The 14,726-nt window shown below is 44.8% G+C and overlaps 1 protein-coding gene across 3 annotated transcripts in view; it reads left to right on the plus strand.

Annotated features, from left to right (window-relative positions):
- The first annotated feature begins 5,840 nt into the window (after positions 1-5,840).
- Positions 5,841-14,726, plus strand: part of USP14 (ubiquitin specific peptidase 14) — a 30,343-nt gene continuing 21,457 nt past the window's right edge. For 2 of the 3 annotated variants that reach the window (XM_019490448.2, XM_006277190.4), the window contains exons 1-4: positions 5,842-6,013; positions 8,324-8,469; positions 9,380-9,412; positions 12,060-12,164. In XM_019490448.2, the coding sequence (XP_019345993.1) occupies positions 5,998-6,013; positions 8,324-8,469; positions 9,380-9,412; positions 12,060-12,164 (300 nt within the window). In that variant the 5' untranslated portion in view covers positions 5,842-5,997. Of the gene's footprint in view, positions 6,014-8,323; positions 8,470-9,379; positions 9,413-12,059; positions 12,165-14,726 lie in introns of all 3 variants that reach the window. The other variant, XM_019490449.2, reaches the window with a different exon arrangement.

Consider the following 14,726-nt stretch of genomic DNA (forward strand, 5'->3'; position numbering starts at 1 on the left):
AGTGTACCCACTGTGATTACCATAGCCACCTATGTTTTGGGGAAGGGAAGATAACAGGTGCAATCATTCTATCATCAATGGCCATCATACAATTTAGAAAATCCAACTAAAGAGGTTGTGTTAGAGACATTAGATTATTTTCAAACCTGTGAGTGAATTGTATTAATTATTGCTTTACAGACTTCTGTAACTACAGCACCATCCATTGACTTGATAGCACTAACCTCATTTGCAAATGACTTGTGACAGTCTGAGGTATTCATCTTCCAAAGGTATGATGGTTGAGGATGAGAGGATACAAAGGGTAGGGCAGGGGTGGGCAAAATGTGGCTCCTGGGCTGCGTGCGGCCCGCCAGGCCATTTTATCTGGCCTGCAGGGCCCCTAAAAATTTTAGAAAATTAATATTTATCTGCCCCTGGCTGCCTGTAATGTGGTCCTTGGCTTGCCAAAACTCAGCAAGCGGCCCTCTGCCCAAAGTAATTGCCCGCCTCTGGTAGCGGATGGATTGGGAAAAGCATGAAGTATAAATGGATGGTAATGTTGGTTTAATTCGAAATAAATTTAATTCACTTATCCACAAAACTAGATTAATCTGTTTCTATAATTGGTTAAGCCCAGAGAAATGCATTTGAAATTTTTTAATTAAGGTGTTTCTTTCCACTCCAAACTCCTCGCTTCTCCCCCCCTTAATCTTCACTGGTAGACAGTAAAATAAATTGTTTCAAATTTAGATTTACTTTAAATATATGCGAATTATGAAGGGGACTTGATTATTTTTCTTCCACAAACCTATGGTCAGATTATTTTAATGGGTTGCATTTGCTTCACACATTAGATTATGTTGAACTGATTTTTGTACCTGAGGCTCAAACTGCTCGATCATTCCTTTTTGCAGCAACAATGTCATAACTTATAGTAGCAGCCTGATGGTATGAAGAAGATTTAAAGCAAAATGCTATGAGTGATTTATGGAATAGGAGAAGAACGTGAAGCACCAGACATGCTTTATAGAATGTTAAAACACTTTGGAAATGTTAATATATACCTGTGCTAAAAATTGTAAATGCCTTCCTAAATGCTGCTTTTTGCTTGAAGAGAATGAGACTCGAGAGTAAAATTATATTAATTTGTATGTCTGTGGTATGTTGCACCTAAATATTAAAGTCTAGACACATGTTACAATTTGGGTGGGTTAGTGTAAAGAAAGCAGTTGTGGAATCTCTTTCATTGGAGATTAAGAGGAAGCTATATAAGCATATATTTGGAATTAGCAAATCCTGCATCTGTACAGGGGGTTGGATTAAATGACCCTTAAGAGTCCTGTCTAATCCTATGATTCTGTGTTGGTAATTACTTACTGTAGGTGTGGTGTATATGTACAGGAACCCTAGCATTTAAAAAAACAAATCCAGCTAAATAATTCTGATGACAAGGAATCTTCATCTGGACTCTGCAGTGGTGTGACAGGCCCTTTGCAGGAGAAGGGTGGGATTTTGAATACTTTAAAACCGCTTTTTCTATTCTGTTCCTTCTCCCTCCTTTTTTGTGTTCTCTGTACCTCCCATTCAGATAGCTTTCATCATTAGCAGGAAGGATACAACAGAATTTTTAAAGAAACTAGGCTCCATTGACGTGCATCTAGCAAATATGTTGGCTGTCACGGAAGTCACATCTCTAAACGCTAGCCTCCCCTATGAGGATGGATCACGAGCCATACAGAACAGTATTCCTGGCAGTGGTGCTGCTTGTTTCCAACATACTCTTCCACTTTGTCTTCACGCTGTATTTGAGGTTTGGGGATTCCCTGTACCTACAAACAAATAGCACTGCCATGGACATGCATATGCCCCCACCCCCCCTATGCCAGTGTATTTACAACAGAATTAAAAGTTCATGCCTCCTTGGCTGCCCTCATCTCTGTGGTCTACTCAAAATGCATCAGTGAGATCCCCATTGTATGGACATATGGGGAAGAATCTCCCTAGAAATTCCACCAAGGTCCAGTCCTCCATGAAACTGACTCTGGAATACTCCACCCAACAAATTCATTTCCTACATACCATGGTGAAAATTTGCAATGGCTGGGTTAGCATCACATTGTATCAGAAACCTACAGCCTGCCACAGCTACCTCCACACAAACAGCTTTCAGTCTAAGCATACCACTAGATCCATTATGTACAGCCAGGCTCTATGTTGTAGCTGAATCTGCTCTGATCCCACTGACTAGGATGCACACCTTGGGGATCTAGAACAGGGCTTCTTACATGTTTACAATACAATGCCTAAATCATATCCATTCCAGTCAACACAGTCAGACTTGGACCCCGCTCCAACCTGCTACAATGACAGCTCTGAGATGAGGACAACAGAATCCCTCTGGTTGTCACCCATATTCCTGCAACTAGAATATTTTAGACACGTTAGCAATCACCACCCTCTTCTGGAAAATGGCCATCTCAAGGTAGCCATGGGGAGCAAACAGACCAGCCCCCCAGTATCAAGTGTCATTTCTCAAGCAATAGGCTACTTAATTCCTATTTTCACTGAGGCACCAGGACTCGCAACAGACCCAGATGCAAGCTGCGCCCCCTCAACACAGATCACATCCTCACTCGACCAAATAACATGGATTATATAATGTCTGTGGTTAATTTACCTGCAACTCTACCAACATTGTATAGTGTTCTCACCTGCTTACAATGTTCCTCTGTTGTCTACATTGGATGGACAGGACAATCCTTATGTAAAAGAATGAAGGGACACCAACCTGACATCAAGTTAAAAAAAACCAAAAACATCCCACAAAGTTTGGCAGAAACCTTTCCTGGATGTTCCATCACTGACCTGAGAGTAGCTATTTTTAAACAGTGGAACTTTAAAAGCCAACTTTGAATTCGAAACTGCAGAACAAGAGCCATGTACAGACTGGTTTGTGTTAAGTATGGTCTAAACAGGGACTGTGAATTCTTACCCCATTACCTGGACCTTTATGTACTTCTGTGTTTATTACTTGTTTGCTCCTCCCCTTCCTTGTCTTGGTATTTGAACAGCTTTCTATTTGATAGCCTGCTCTATGCATGTCTCTTTGTAGCATGTAATGAAGTGAACTCTTAATCATGAAAGCTTATGCATCTCTGACAAGTTGGTCTGTAGCAGGGGTGTCAAACAAGCCCTGTTGGGCCTCTCTTTCTGGCCAGCTCAGCTATTGGTAGGCCACTGGAAGTTGGAAGCCATAACCTGCTGTAGAATTTGGGGCCTTTTTGCTCTGCTGGACATGGCTGTTGGAGATTAGCTTGGATTGCTGCTGTCTGGACTTGTTTCTTTAAATGCACTGCTCTTGTGGTGGCCAGTGCAGCAGACCTTGAACCACAGGATCAATCTGACCCACAAGGAGCCCTGGGGTCTTGATGTGGCCCAGGAGGACCCCATGTGAGTTTGACAGCCCCACTCTATAGGGCACAGCTCTATCCTGCCATCTGCCTGACTTCAGAATAACATGGCTAACTACCTGTCTGTTAGCAGCGACCTGTGGGAGACATCACATCACAAAATAGTGGGAGGAGTGACCTATAGAGAAAGGAGTGTGTGTAGGGGGGAATCTTTCCTAGACTGGTCAGCTTTTTATCATTGAAAAGTAGGGACAAGGCTACCATAGGCTGAGGGCCAGTTTGTTAACAAGGGCCTGTTGCTATCTAGTGGTAGAGACTTGTCTATTCCCCCTCTCTGCCCCTCCTCACCATCAGATTATCAAACACTCCTTGCTAAAGTAAAAATTAGTAATAGCCTTTTCCAGAAGTGGGTGAAATGCAGACAAGGGGGAGGAACTGGTGCTTTTCACATGGTCAATTTTGCAGAGGCCTTCCTGCAGGTTGGGTAGCAGAGCAGGAAGAAAATGAGAAAATCATCCTCTCTGTTGGAGAATGGGCAGTTGCTGAAATGTTTGTTTAACAGATTTCTGCGCACCCCCCCCTCTGCCCCCAACTCTTCTAAGAAGGGACTGAGAAGTTGTGTGAAGACAGGAGTGCATATTTGGGTTTCAGGTTGTCTCAGACGCTGGGGGTTTTTGGTAGTCCCTGGACTTAATGTGTTTGGCTGAATCACTTCTCATGGTTAGATGCTTTTGGACATTCAGAAACCACTTGAGGTAAGCAAATGTGCCCTCCAGAAACCACTCAAGGTAAGCAGCTTGGTTATTCCTTTCTAACTGGTCTCAGCAGGAAAACAGTTAAGTAAAGCTAGGCAGACTGCAAGGTAGATTTGCACCTTACAAACTCAGGGGTTGGCAAACCCCCAGCATACGTCAGAGCTGCAGCAAGTTGAGGCTGGGCTGCGGGCAGCTGCCTTTGGCAATGGAGCCTAGGCTATTGGCAGTAGGGAAGCTGCAAACCCTGTTGCGAGCAGCCTGGGCTCTACCGGACAGCAGCTGCACAAAGCCTGGTTGCATGTGGCAGGTGCATTGGGGTCAGGAGCCCTGGGCTGGCTCTATAGCCAGCGGTGATAGCAGGTGCTTCTGGGAGCAGTGAGGAGGGGGCCAGGGACAGTGGAGTCCTAGCTTCTTCCCTGCCATGCTCCGAGTTGCATGTGCAGATCCTGCCAGCAGGGAGGTGGGCCAAGGTGCAGGCTTGCAGCTGCCTGTGCTGAGGAACCTGGGTTCTGGGGTGGGTGGCAGGGGCAAATGGCTGCACCCATGTCTAGAGCCCCAGCCCAGCTCATTGCTGGCAGCAGCTGTGTACACACCATGGGGAGCACTGCCACAAGGATTGGGTCTTTTTGCAGCTCTCTTGGCACACCAGCACCTTCCAAGTCCAGGGTTTGGTGTTTTTGGTGGGTTTTGTGTTTTTTTTTACAGTTGGCACAAAAATGTCACCAAGCTGTGGACCAAATGAATCGGGGCAGCAGAGAAGCAGCTTCTGTGCAGCTGAGTTCATGTTATCAGCTGCTTAGAAGGGCCTGCACTTAGCAGAGCTTCCAAGCAGGGCACCAAGGGGGGGAGAGTTGAGGCTGCGGTCCAGAACAACACAAGGTTCACTTACACTTTACAGACCAACCAAAGTAGCTAGCTGATGTACCTTGGGTGGTCCTAGGGGTTTACTTCTCAACCTTTTTTGTATTGGGACCTATGTCTGAATATCCACCAGTGTCCCTCGCTCCTGATCTGCTACCCCCACGTGTCGGGGGCAAGCAGGGCTCTGATAGCCTGTAAGCGGGAAGCCAGTTTCCCACATTTTTCTCCTTTTAAAGGCGAATGTATTTTCAAAGTTTGCATCTGATGAAGGGCGCTGCAGCTTCCAGAAACTCGAGGTACAGATGCGCTGGGTCTAGACGAATCTGGAGCTATGGGAACAAGGAAGTTACAGGAACCAGCAGCAGCTGCCGTCTTAGTTTAAACTCGTATTGGACCCAGGCCCAGGCCCGGCTGCTTCGGTGCTCGCTGTTTCCCTGCCCGACCGGGTTTTGAAGCGTGCGGCCCGGGCACAACGCCCGCCTTCAGCGCTGAGCACCCAGGGAAGCTCCGGTCCCTGCCCCAAAGCCTGCGCGGCACCTGCTGGGGGCGCCCCAGGGCTGCGCCTTCCCGCGGCCCCCGCGCCTTCAGCCGTAGCGCGCCGGCGCGGGACGGGGCTAAGCCGAGCCAGCGCGCCGGGGGAAGAATGCGAGAAGGGGCGGCGCCGAGGCCGGGGTTCTGGAGAGCGCGTGCGCAGGATGGGGCGGGGTTCCGGGGGTGTGCGCGTGAGCGTGCGCGGCTGCGGCCGGGGCGAGTCCGGCAGTCTGGACTGTGTATCGCGTCCGGTGTGCGCGTGCGCGGCCAGACGGTCCTCAGGCCCCGCCCCTTCCGGCGCGCGCAGCCCTGCCCTGCCCCGCTTCCGGCGCCTGGGCCCCGCTTGCAGCGTCATCCTGAGGGGCCGGTTTGAATGAGCCCCTGAGGCCGGGACGCGCCGGAGCTGCCGCCCGCCCCGTGCTGAGCTCGCGCCGCCTCGGGGCCGTTCTCCGCTCGCCATGCCGCTCTTCTCAGGTGAGCTGCGCGCCGGCGCTGGGCCGGGCCGGGGCGGCCGGCGGTTGGGGCGGGGGTGAGGCCGGGCCCCACCGCTGTGCCGCAGGGCTCTGCGCGCGGCAAATCATTGAAAGGCTTCAAGAAGCCGCCGGGTCCCAGAGCTCGTTCTCCAGGCCAGCTCCTGCCCGAGGCCGGATCGTCCCTCTCCCGCCAAACGAGTGACTGGCGGAAAGGTAGCGTGGGAAGATCGCGTGCTCTAGCCAGCCGCTGGGGAGCAGTCGTAGCCCGGTTAGGGCTGAAGCTAAGAGGTCGCAAAGTTTTTTACAAGATGTGGCGGCCTGACGAGTTACCGTGTTTTTATCCAAAAAAAAAATAAAAATTCTCTTCTTACACGACTGGTTTCAGATCAGTGAATAAGCCAGTAGTTTAAGGCTACCTCTGTGATCGTTACGTGTTCCTCTGCCCTGAGCCAACGGGTGGTAGAGAGGTGTAAAAGTTCTAAGTCACCAGTGTCGCCTTCTCTGGCCAGGCCATAGCAGAGGACTAGTTGTAGCTGTGCCAGGAACCATGCACTTCTGAAAACACGTTTGCTCTGCTTTGCAGCCTTTTTAATGATGTTGTAACAATCTGAATAGTCTTAAAAGTTGTTGCACCAGTTTGAAGATGTACAGCTGTTGTGAAACCAGGCTATTTACCCTGGAAGCTTTCTTCTGCTCTAGGTCAATAATATTTTGACTTTGTCCTAGTTGTATTTTATGAATGGTTTCTTCCAGCTTTACTGCCAAGGGGACTATTGCTTATAATAGATAAATGTCCAGCACTCTTATGTCCACACAGCGCATTCAGCAAATGATTAATATATCACAGGGCTGCCCAACTGGCAGTTTATGAGCCACATGTCACCTGGGAAGGCTCACCCTGTGGGCTCCCACCTGATTGACTCCCTGACTGTCCCCACTCCTTTGGCTGCAATAACAACTATTCTCTCCAGACTTCTCCCCCTCCTGCCCCCCTTATGGCTGCTGCTTTCTGTCCTGTGGGGTGGGGCACTCTCTCAGCTGCAGGAGCTGAGGGTGAGTCTGAGGCCACACCTAGGGTTAGGAGTGGGGAATGCAGTCATGCCATGCAGCAGTAGGGAGGTGCCCATGAGGCAATGTGTTGCAGCAGTGGGTGAGGGGGGAGCATCCACACAGTGCATGTGGTAGGGTCTGTGCAGGACATAGCCATGGCTAGCACACATGGCTTAGAAGATGGGCAGCCCGTCTGAACTAAAGCAGTTACCAGTGATGGAATTATAAAATTCACGTTCCATTAAGAAGGAACGGCATGTCCACTGTTTGGTTTTTTTGTGGTGCTACCTGCAGCAATTTGTCTGAATATGTAGTTGACAAATTTATCATGTGACTAGATATAATTCTTTTGGCTGCAGAGATTATTTTACAACTGTTAAATAGAAACTTTGGGCTTTTTTTAAGTGTACAGGTTAACTACCTGTCTCTCTATTTTTGGGAGGAAGTCTGTCATCTGTGCATTCCTTGAAGTTTTAGGGTGCAGGCATACAACTTGTTTAAGTTAGCTTTCCACTCTAGTAAAGGTGGAGTGGATCTTCAAGGCACAGCAGCTTTACACAGGCGTAAGTCATTTTGTTCTTGAGTAAAGTTGTTTTTCAGAAAGTGACATAATATAACTATGTGTTTGTGTAAATTAACCTGTGCACCAATTATGTGTCTGCTTCCTTCATCTCAGGGTAGCAAATTGCTTAGTGCACACTGGCTGTGCTCTGCTATCTAACACCAGGTACCCATGATAGCTTCTACTGTAGCTCACTTTGGAGAGCTGTACCTGTTCCTCATTTTGTAGTAAAATCTAGGCTAAATTAGTCTGTAGCAATTCTGTTGAGGATCTGTATTTTATGATAGCAGATATCTGGAAGCATGATCAATTGTAGTCATGCTCTTCCAGGTCAGTAGATTGATGGAAATAACTTTCAGTTTCTGCGTATAACAATTGGCGACAGAAGCAGTTTTGTTGGTTGTCTTCTGAAACTTGCGTTCACTGCTGCCAAGTGGATTCTGAATGTATGTGATGCTTTTGGAAACAGAATTTGCATTTGCCTAACAGAATTCTATTTTATAGTTTCCTGAAGTAATGTATTGTGAGGCTGGGATTGTGAGTAGTAAAGAAGTATCTTGAATAATTTTATATGGATAATCAAGCTGAAACTGAATTTATTGAGATGATTCAAGGTCTTGAATAAAATGAATAGTTTTAAATTATCTAAAGTTAATTGAACATAAAATTATCTAGTTCTGTATTATTTTATCTTTGCAGTTAATGTAAAATGGGGAAAAGAGAAATTCGATGGCGTAGAGTTGAATACTGATGAACCTCCAATGGTATTCAAGGCACAGCTTTTTGCATTGACTGGAGTTCAGCCAGCCAGACAAAAAGTTATGTTGAAAGGAGGAACTCTGAAGGTAGATATCATAACTTTTCTGTATTCATTTCTCAAACTTTTGTTCCCATATAACGTGTAATCAACATTAACAGTATTAAAAAAATTGTAAGCAGTGTTTCTGAATACAGGCAACCCCCACCTAGAGCTCTTAATTGGTTCCTGAAAAAACAAGTGTTAAGCAAAACTGAAAGTATTTGACAACCCAAGATGGTGACCGCAATTGTTTTTAATAACCCAAGATGGTGACAGTGAGCATTATAACAAAGCTTGCTAAGTGAAATCAGGTATCAATTTAAAATTAGCGTTATAGTGAAACAGCATTAAATGAGGGTTGCCTGTAGTTGAAAACATTAAGCTTTATATTGCTTTGTATTGTAGTTGCTTGTTACTGGGAAAACTTCTTGCAGTGTCCATGATGATTGCTGTTGAAAGAGATAAACTAGTGGTAAATTGTTCAACTTCTTTTGTACCATCTTAATCTCCAATATTTTTCTTATTTTTCTAAGAAAATGAGCAGTTGGAACAGAATGCTGCACAGCTTGTTAAAGAACTTTAGCTTGTGCTCTTGTATTGCAGGCCAGTGAAAACAATCCTGAAGAGATGGTGCATTTCTGTGCCAGAGACTTGTCATACCAATATGACTGAATTTGGGCAACTTGCCTTTCTTTTTCTTCTAAAAGCAATGTTTTAATCTGACCAATAGTAGTGCAGCTGTAAATGGAGAGAGTCTTCTAGAAATGAAAAGTACCTTGTTGCTTTTTAGTTTGATACAGGCATGCAAAATAATCAGATTAGTTAATATTTTACTATAATGGAAACTTAATGTGCTATTCGGAAAAAACGACTTGGTGAAAATATCAATTTGCCTTTTAAGTCTTTTGCCATAAGATAGTGACATTTACAATTGTTTCTCTTCCCTTCAAACATAGGATGAAGAATGGGGCAACATCAAAATAAAGAACGTAAGTATTGAAATTGATTAAAATACTACTGGTTTTACTTCCAAACTGGTAAGTTCCTGAATGATTGAATTAGTGATGGCTTTCAGTTAAGTAGCTTGTAATTTCTGTTTAATGGGGTGATAGATTTGGCCTTTTAGGGAAAGAAAAAGCAGCCTTTGGGAGGAAAAAGAGAGACTACTGGAGAAGTGCATTTAAAACTGTCCTGACTGTTTCATAACTTTAAAAGCCTTTAGTACTCTGTAGGGTACACACAATTTTGGATCATAATTGTTTAAATAGAAAACGTGCCATAAGCATTTTAAGTTTTGCTCTGTACTGAGATTTTAGAAGAACCACATGTGGTAAAATTGCAGTGTCCTCGTGGTATATATTAGGCGTGTTCCTTTTTAACTGACTTGCTCAGTGAGTTGTTTGCCCCCTTTCCTGCAGCATGACACAATTACTGAATGAATCTATGTTGCTTGTCCAGTATTCTGACCGAATAGGCAGTGCAGACGTTCTTTGTAAGTTTTTCCAAATGGTTTACTTTCTATTGGAATTTTCCCTCTCTTGTTCAGCAACAGTCTGGTGAGGAAGAATTCTTTATGAGAACTGACAATGAAGTTGCTTGACCCTTCTTGGTAGAAACTTGCACCAGGCTTTTATTAGTGGGCTTTGGCAGTTGATTGTAGCTGCTGTGATGAAGGCCCTATAAATACTTCGATAGGTAGAATTCTGATCCAGTGCTACATACCATGTACTGGTAGCCTTGTTTCATTAATTGATAACAACATTGAGTAGGATTTTAGGGAATTTTATACTGTGTACAGGAAGATTCTGGGTATTTTGTTTACTAATTTTGGGGTATACTCTCTGTCTTTTCATATTTTTCAGAACCTGCAGCTAGATCCATTAAAGGGTAGGGGAGTGGTTGGGAAATACCAAGAGTATAGGATGGCCATTCTGCTCATGCTGTCGCAGGAAGGGTCATAGCATCTGTGAGGGGTTTTTTTGCCCTGACTCTGTCCACCTCTAAAATGTTGGTCATTGTTGATAACTGTTTTATTACCTTTTCTAAGATTCCTATACTGTGTAAATGCACAGACCTCCAAAGTTATGCAAGATTCAACTTGGGCACTCCCCAAAATGCATGTGAAAGGAAGAGGAAACTTACTGCTGTTTTAAATATGAAAATTCCAGTAAACTTTTTATCCATTTAAATCTAAGTACAGCAACACTGATTAACTAATTGTTTGAGACCCAAAGTATCTTGAAAATCAAAGAAAAGAAAGGCCAAATAGTTTTCCCATACTGAAATGTAAATAAAATTGACTCTGAAAGGCCAAAAATTAAGGGAATTTGAAAAGGTTTCATTGAAGATATTCTGTGGCTTAGATTCATAGATGTTAGGGCCGGAAGGGACCTCAATAGATCATTGAGTCCGACCCCCTGCATAGGCAGGAAAGAGTGCTGGGTCTAGATGACCCCAGCTAGATGGTTATCTAACCTCCTCTTGAAGACCCCCAGGGTAGGGGAGAGCACCACCTCCCTTGGGAGCCCGTTCCAGACCTTGGCCACTCGAACTGTGAAGAAGTTCTTCCTAATGTCCAATCTAAATCTGCTCTCTGCTAGCTTGTGGCCATTGTTTCTTGTAACCCCCAGGGGCGCCTTGGTGAATAAATACTCACCAATTCCCTTCTGTGCCCCCGTGATGAACTTATAGGCAGCCACAAGGTTGCCTCTCAACCTTCTCTTGCGGAGGCTGAAAAGGTCCAGTTTCTCTAGTCTCTCCTTGTAGGGCTTGGTCTGCAGGCCCTTAACCATACGAGTGGCCCTTCTCTGGACCCTCTCCAAGTTATCCTCATCCCTCTTGAATTGCGGCGCCCAGAATTGCACACAGTACTCCAACTGCGGTCTGACCAGCGTCCGATAGAGGGGAAGTATCACCACCTTGGATCTATTCGTCATGCATCTGCTGATGCACGATAAAGTGCCATTGGCTTTTCTGATGGCTTCGTGACACTGCCGACTCATGTTCATCTTGGAGTCCACTAGGTCTCCAAGATCCCTTTCCACTTCCGTGCCACCCAGCAGGTCATTCCCTAGGCTGTAGGTGTGCTGGACATTTTTCTTCCCTAGGTGCAGCACTTTGCATTTCTCCTTGTTGGCTTGTTAATTTTTAATCATATTAGGAGTCTAATATTCATAGAATCACAGAAAATTAGGGTTGGAAGGGATCTCAGGAGGTCATCTAGTCCAAACCCCTCTGCTCATAGCAGAACCATTAGTTAAAGCTAACTGCTTGGAAAAATCTTGGCTACTGACTGGCATGCTAGGCCAAAGGGGTATTTTCAACAAAGATGAATGTTACAGAATTGCATACTTTCCACATAATATGACACATTATTGGAGAAAAATTGAAGAAAGAAAGGAAGCTGAGTTCAATAGAAACAGAATTAAACTGTAGATTCTTAGTTGATCTTGTGTTTCTAAATAAAAAGCTAATTAAGCATCACAAGAGAATGTTCTTAAGTGCATCTGTGGGAATTGTCTGAAATTACTACTTTCTGTAGAAGTAGACAGTTGCCTTTTTATACAGAAATAACTGCCTTTTGGTGCTTTGTGGATGCCCTTAAATGTGTCTTGTCTATGCTTGATGTGTTTACAGGGGATGACCTTATTAATGATGGGTTCTGCAGATGCACTGCCTGAGGAACCAGTAGCTCGACCTGTCTTTGTAGAAGATATGACAGAGGAACAGTTAGCCTCAGCTGTAAGCATATTTTGAACCTCAAATACCTGTAATCTTTTAAATAACTGAACTTCCCAGTGCATTGTTAATTCTTATTTAAAAGTGGATCTTAACTGCGGTTTGTTTACTTAGCACTTATAGTATCTAAGAAATAGCTATTGACAACATAACTTGAGGCAGTGATAAGTCTGGGGTTTAATTTGTAGCTCACTTAAGCTAATGGCACTTTTGGTTTGAACCAAGCATAATGTTTGTAGGCATTAGCTAACAAAAATAGTGGTTCTGATGCACCTGAAGTTAGACCTATCACCCTTGCTATGTTAACCCTAGGCTTCTAACCCTAGACAAAGAATTATATATTGGCTGTCCTACATTTGCAGGGGAAAACTAATATTTTCTTAGTACTTTATTAGAAGCATTTTCCCCCCTAATTTATAACAAAACTAGTTTTCAAATTACTGGGATGGACAGCACATGGATAGAATGCTTAAAAAAGGAGGGGCAGAGGGTAAAGAGAAAAATAAAAAGGAAGTCCCTAGCCTGGGAAAGTTTCTTTCTACATTTTGAACAATTTCATTTCTTTATCCTTAATCGAAAGGAGAAGATGTGCATGGTACTTAAAGCAGAGTAGCCATTCTGGCTTAAGAGTATTGTCTGCACCAATGGTTCTCAACTGGGGAAAGGGAGGTGGGTCTGCAGATCCTTGGGAGGCTGCGAGCATGTTTCAGGGGGTCTGCCTGGACCAACCTGGTGCAGGGAGGAGCTGTCTTCGCCCCCTGGGGCTGAGGTGAGTCCCAAGGAAGTGGCGGACCCGTGCCCTGCCCAGCCCTACAGCCTCCATCTTGCATGTGGGCAAGGCTCCATGCTGCTGCTGCCCCAGTTATTGAGGCCCCAGGGCTCCCCATCCACTGCACCCGAGGATGTGCAGGCAGGACTGGGGAGCCGGGCCCTTCCTCAGGCAGAAAAAGGTTGAGAACCCCTGGTCTATACCATGTATGACCAATAATTTTACAATGTATATCCGTATAATAATGGCTTTTTAACTTAGGGCTGAAAATGTACCTCAGTGCCTTCCTGTGGCCTACAAGAATAATGGACACAAGTTAAGAACTTAAGAATTGTCATCCATCTAGGCCAGAATCCTGTCTCTGAACATAAAAGTGGATGCCAGACGGAGAACCTTGAGCCAGATGGATCTAGAGTGCGATATCCCCTATCCATTTTCCGCAGTCGCGACCGGTAGTGGTTTGGAGATGCCGAAGGAAACCTCTCCAAGTTTTGTGCTATACAGACTAGCTCTCCAGTCCCTTAAAGCAGTGCTTCTCAAACTATCCGATGTGGCGGACTGGCAGTTTTTTTTTCCAGTGGGCCAGGGACCGGTGCCCGGTTCAGCCAGTGGCAGCAACTGCGTGTAACAGCGCTACACAAATGCGCGACCAGCTGTTCCTTTCTCTTTCCTCACCTCGCATGACGTGACGTCACCTGGAGTGTTGGAATGTACAAACTGTGGCGCTATGACATATCAGTGTTATGCTTCTGAAAATATATTTCTTTCTTTCCTGGCAACTTGCTGCGGACCGGCGACCGGTGGCTTGCCGATTGGCACCGGTCTGCGGACCACCACTTTGAGAAGCACTGTATTAAAGGATCCATGAAAAACCAACACTGATCAAGGCTACAATACACCTACATACTGCCTAATTGAAATAGCCAAACTCTGTGAACCTAGAGACTATAGAAGACACTGTGTGCCATGCTGGGACAAGCAGTGCGAACAGCTCCTTAACCTCAAGCAACACAATGACCCTACAACTGTAGAAAGAATTACAAAACAGCTGGCTACCACACTGCACAATATCAAAGGAGAGATGAATACCATAGAAAGATTGGATATGACCCACACAGGCAGACAAGGATGGTGCATCATTACTGCCTTACAAACAAAGGCACCAAATACAACATTGCCCTGAATCAAACTCCATCATGAAAATACTGTGCAACAACAGCAAATACAGCGCCCCAAGCAAACACACAGAAATGTTTAGATATCTGACTCATGAACAACTTAAATCGCCCTATGCCAACCTCAATTTAACTGCTCCTATCTCTGAAAATGAGTTTGATGCAGTTATTAAAGTGATCAAGATTGGTAAGGCTGCTGGACAAAATAAGATTTTCCCAGAACTCATTACTAAGCTCAGAACCACAATGAAAAGATAGCTTCAGAAATTCATGCATTAATGTCTAGAAAGTAACAGACGTCCAAACTTTTTGAGAAAAGCTGATATCTCTGCTACCGTGAAACCCAATAAAGCACCAGAGGATCCAAAGAGCTACCAACCCATTTCACTACTCGTTACATACAAACTCATGGAGAGCACAGTCCTGAGTAAAATACAGAACATCTTTGATCCCCAGCTCTCAAAAGAGCAAGCTGGCTTTCAGGAAAAAGTGTGCTTTCAGGCACTGGTCCACAGACCACCACTTAGAGAAGCACTGCCTTAAAGCATATTAGTTGGAGTAGATGATTTGATGTAAATCGGATCGAGGTAGATCATTAGTTAAATCATGATTTAGATCACT

This window comes from Alligator mississippiensis, chromosome 3 (assembly GCF_030867095.1).
Source record: "Alligator mississippiensis isolate rAllMis1 chromosome 3, rAllMis1, whole genome shotgun sequence".
Taxonomy (NCBI): Eukaryota; Metazoa; Chordata; order Crocodylia; family Alligatoridae; genus Alligator; species Alligator mississippiensis.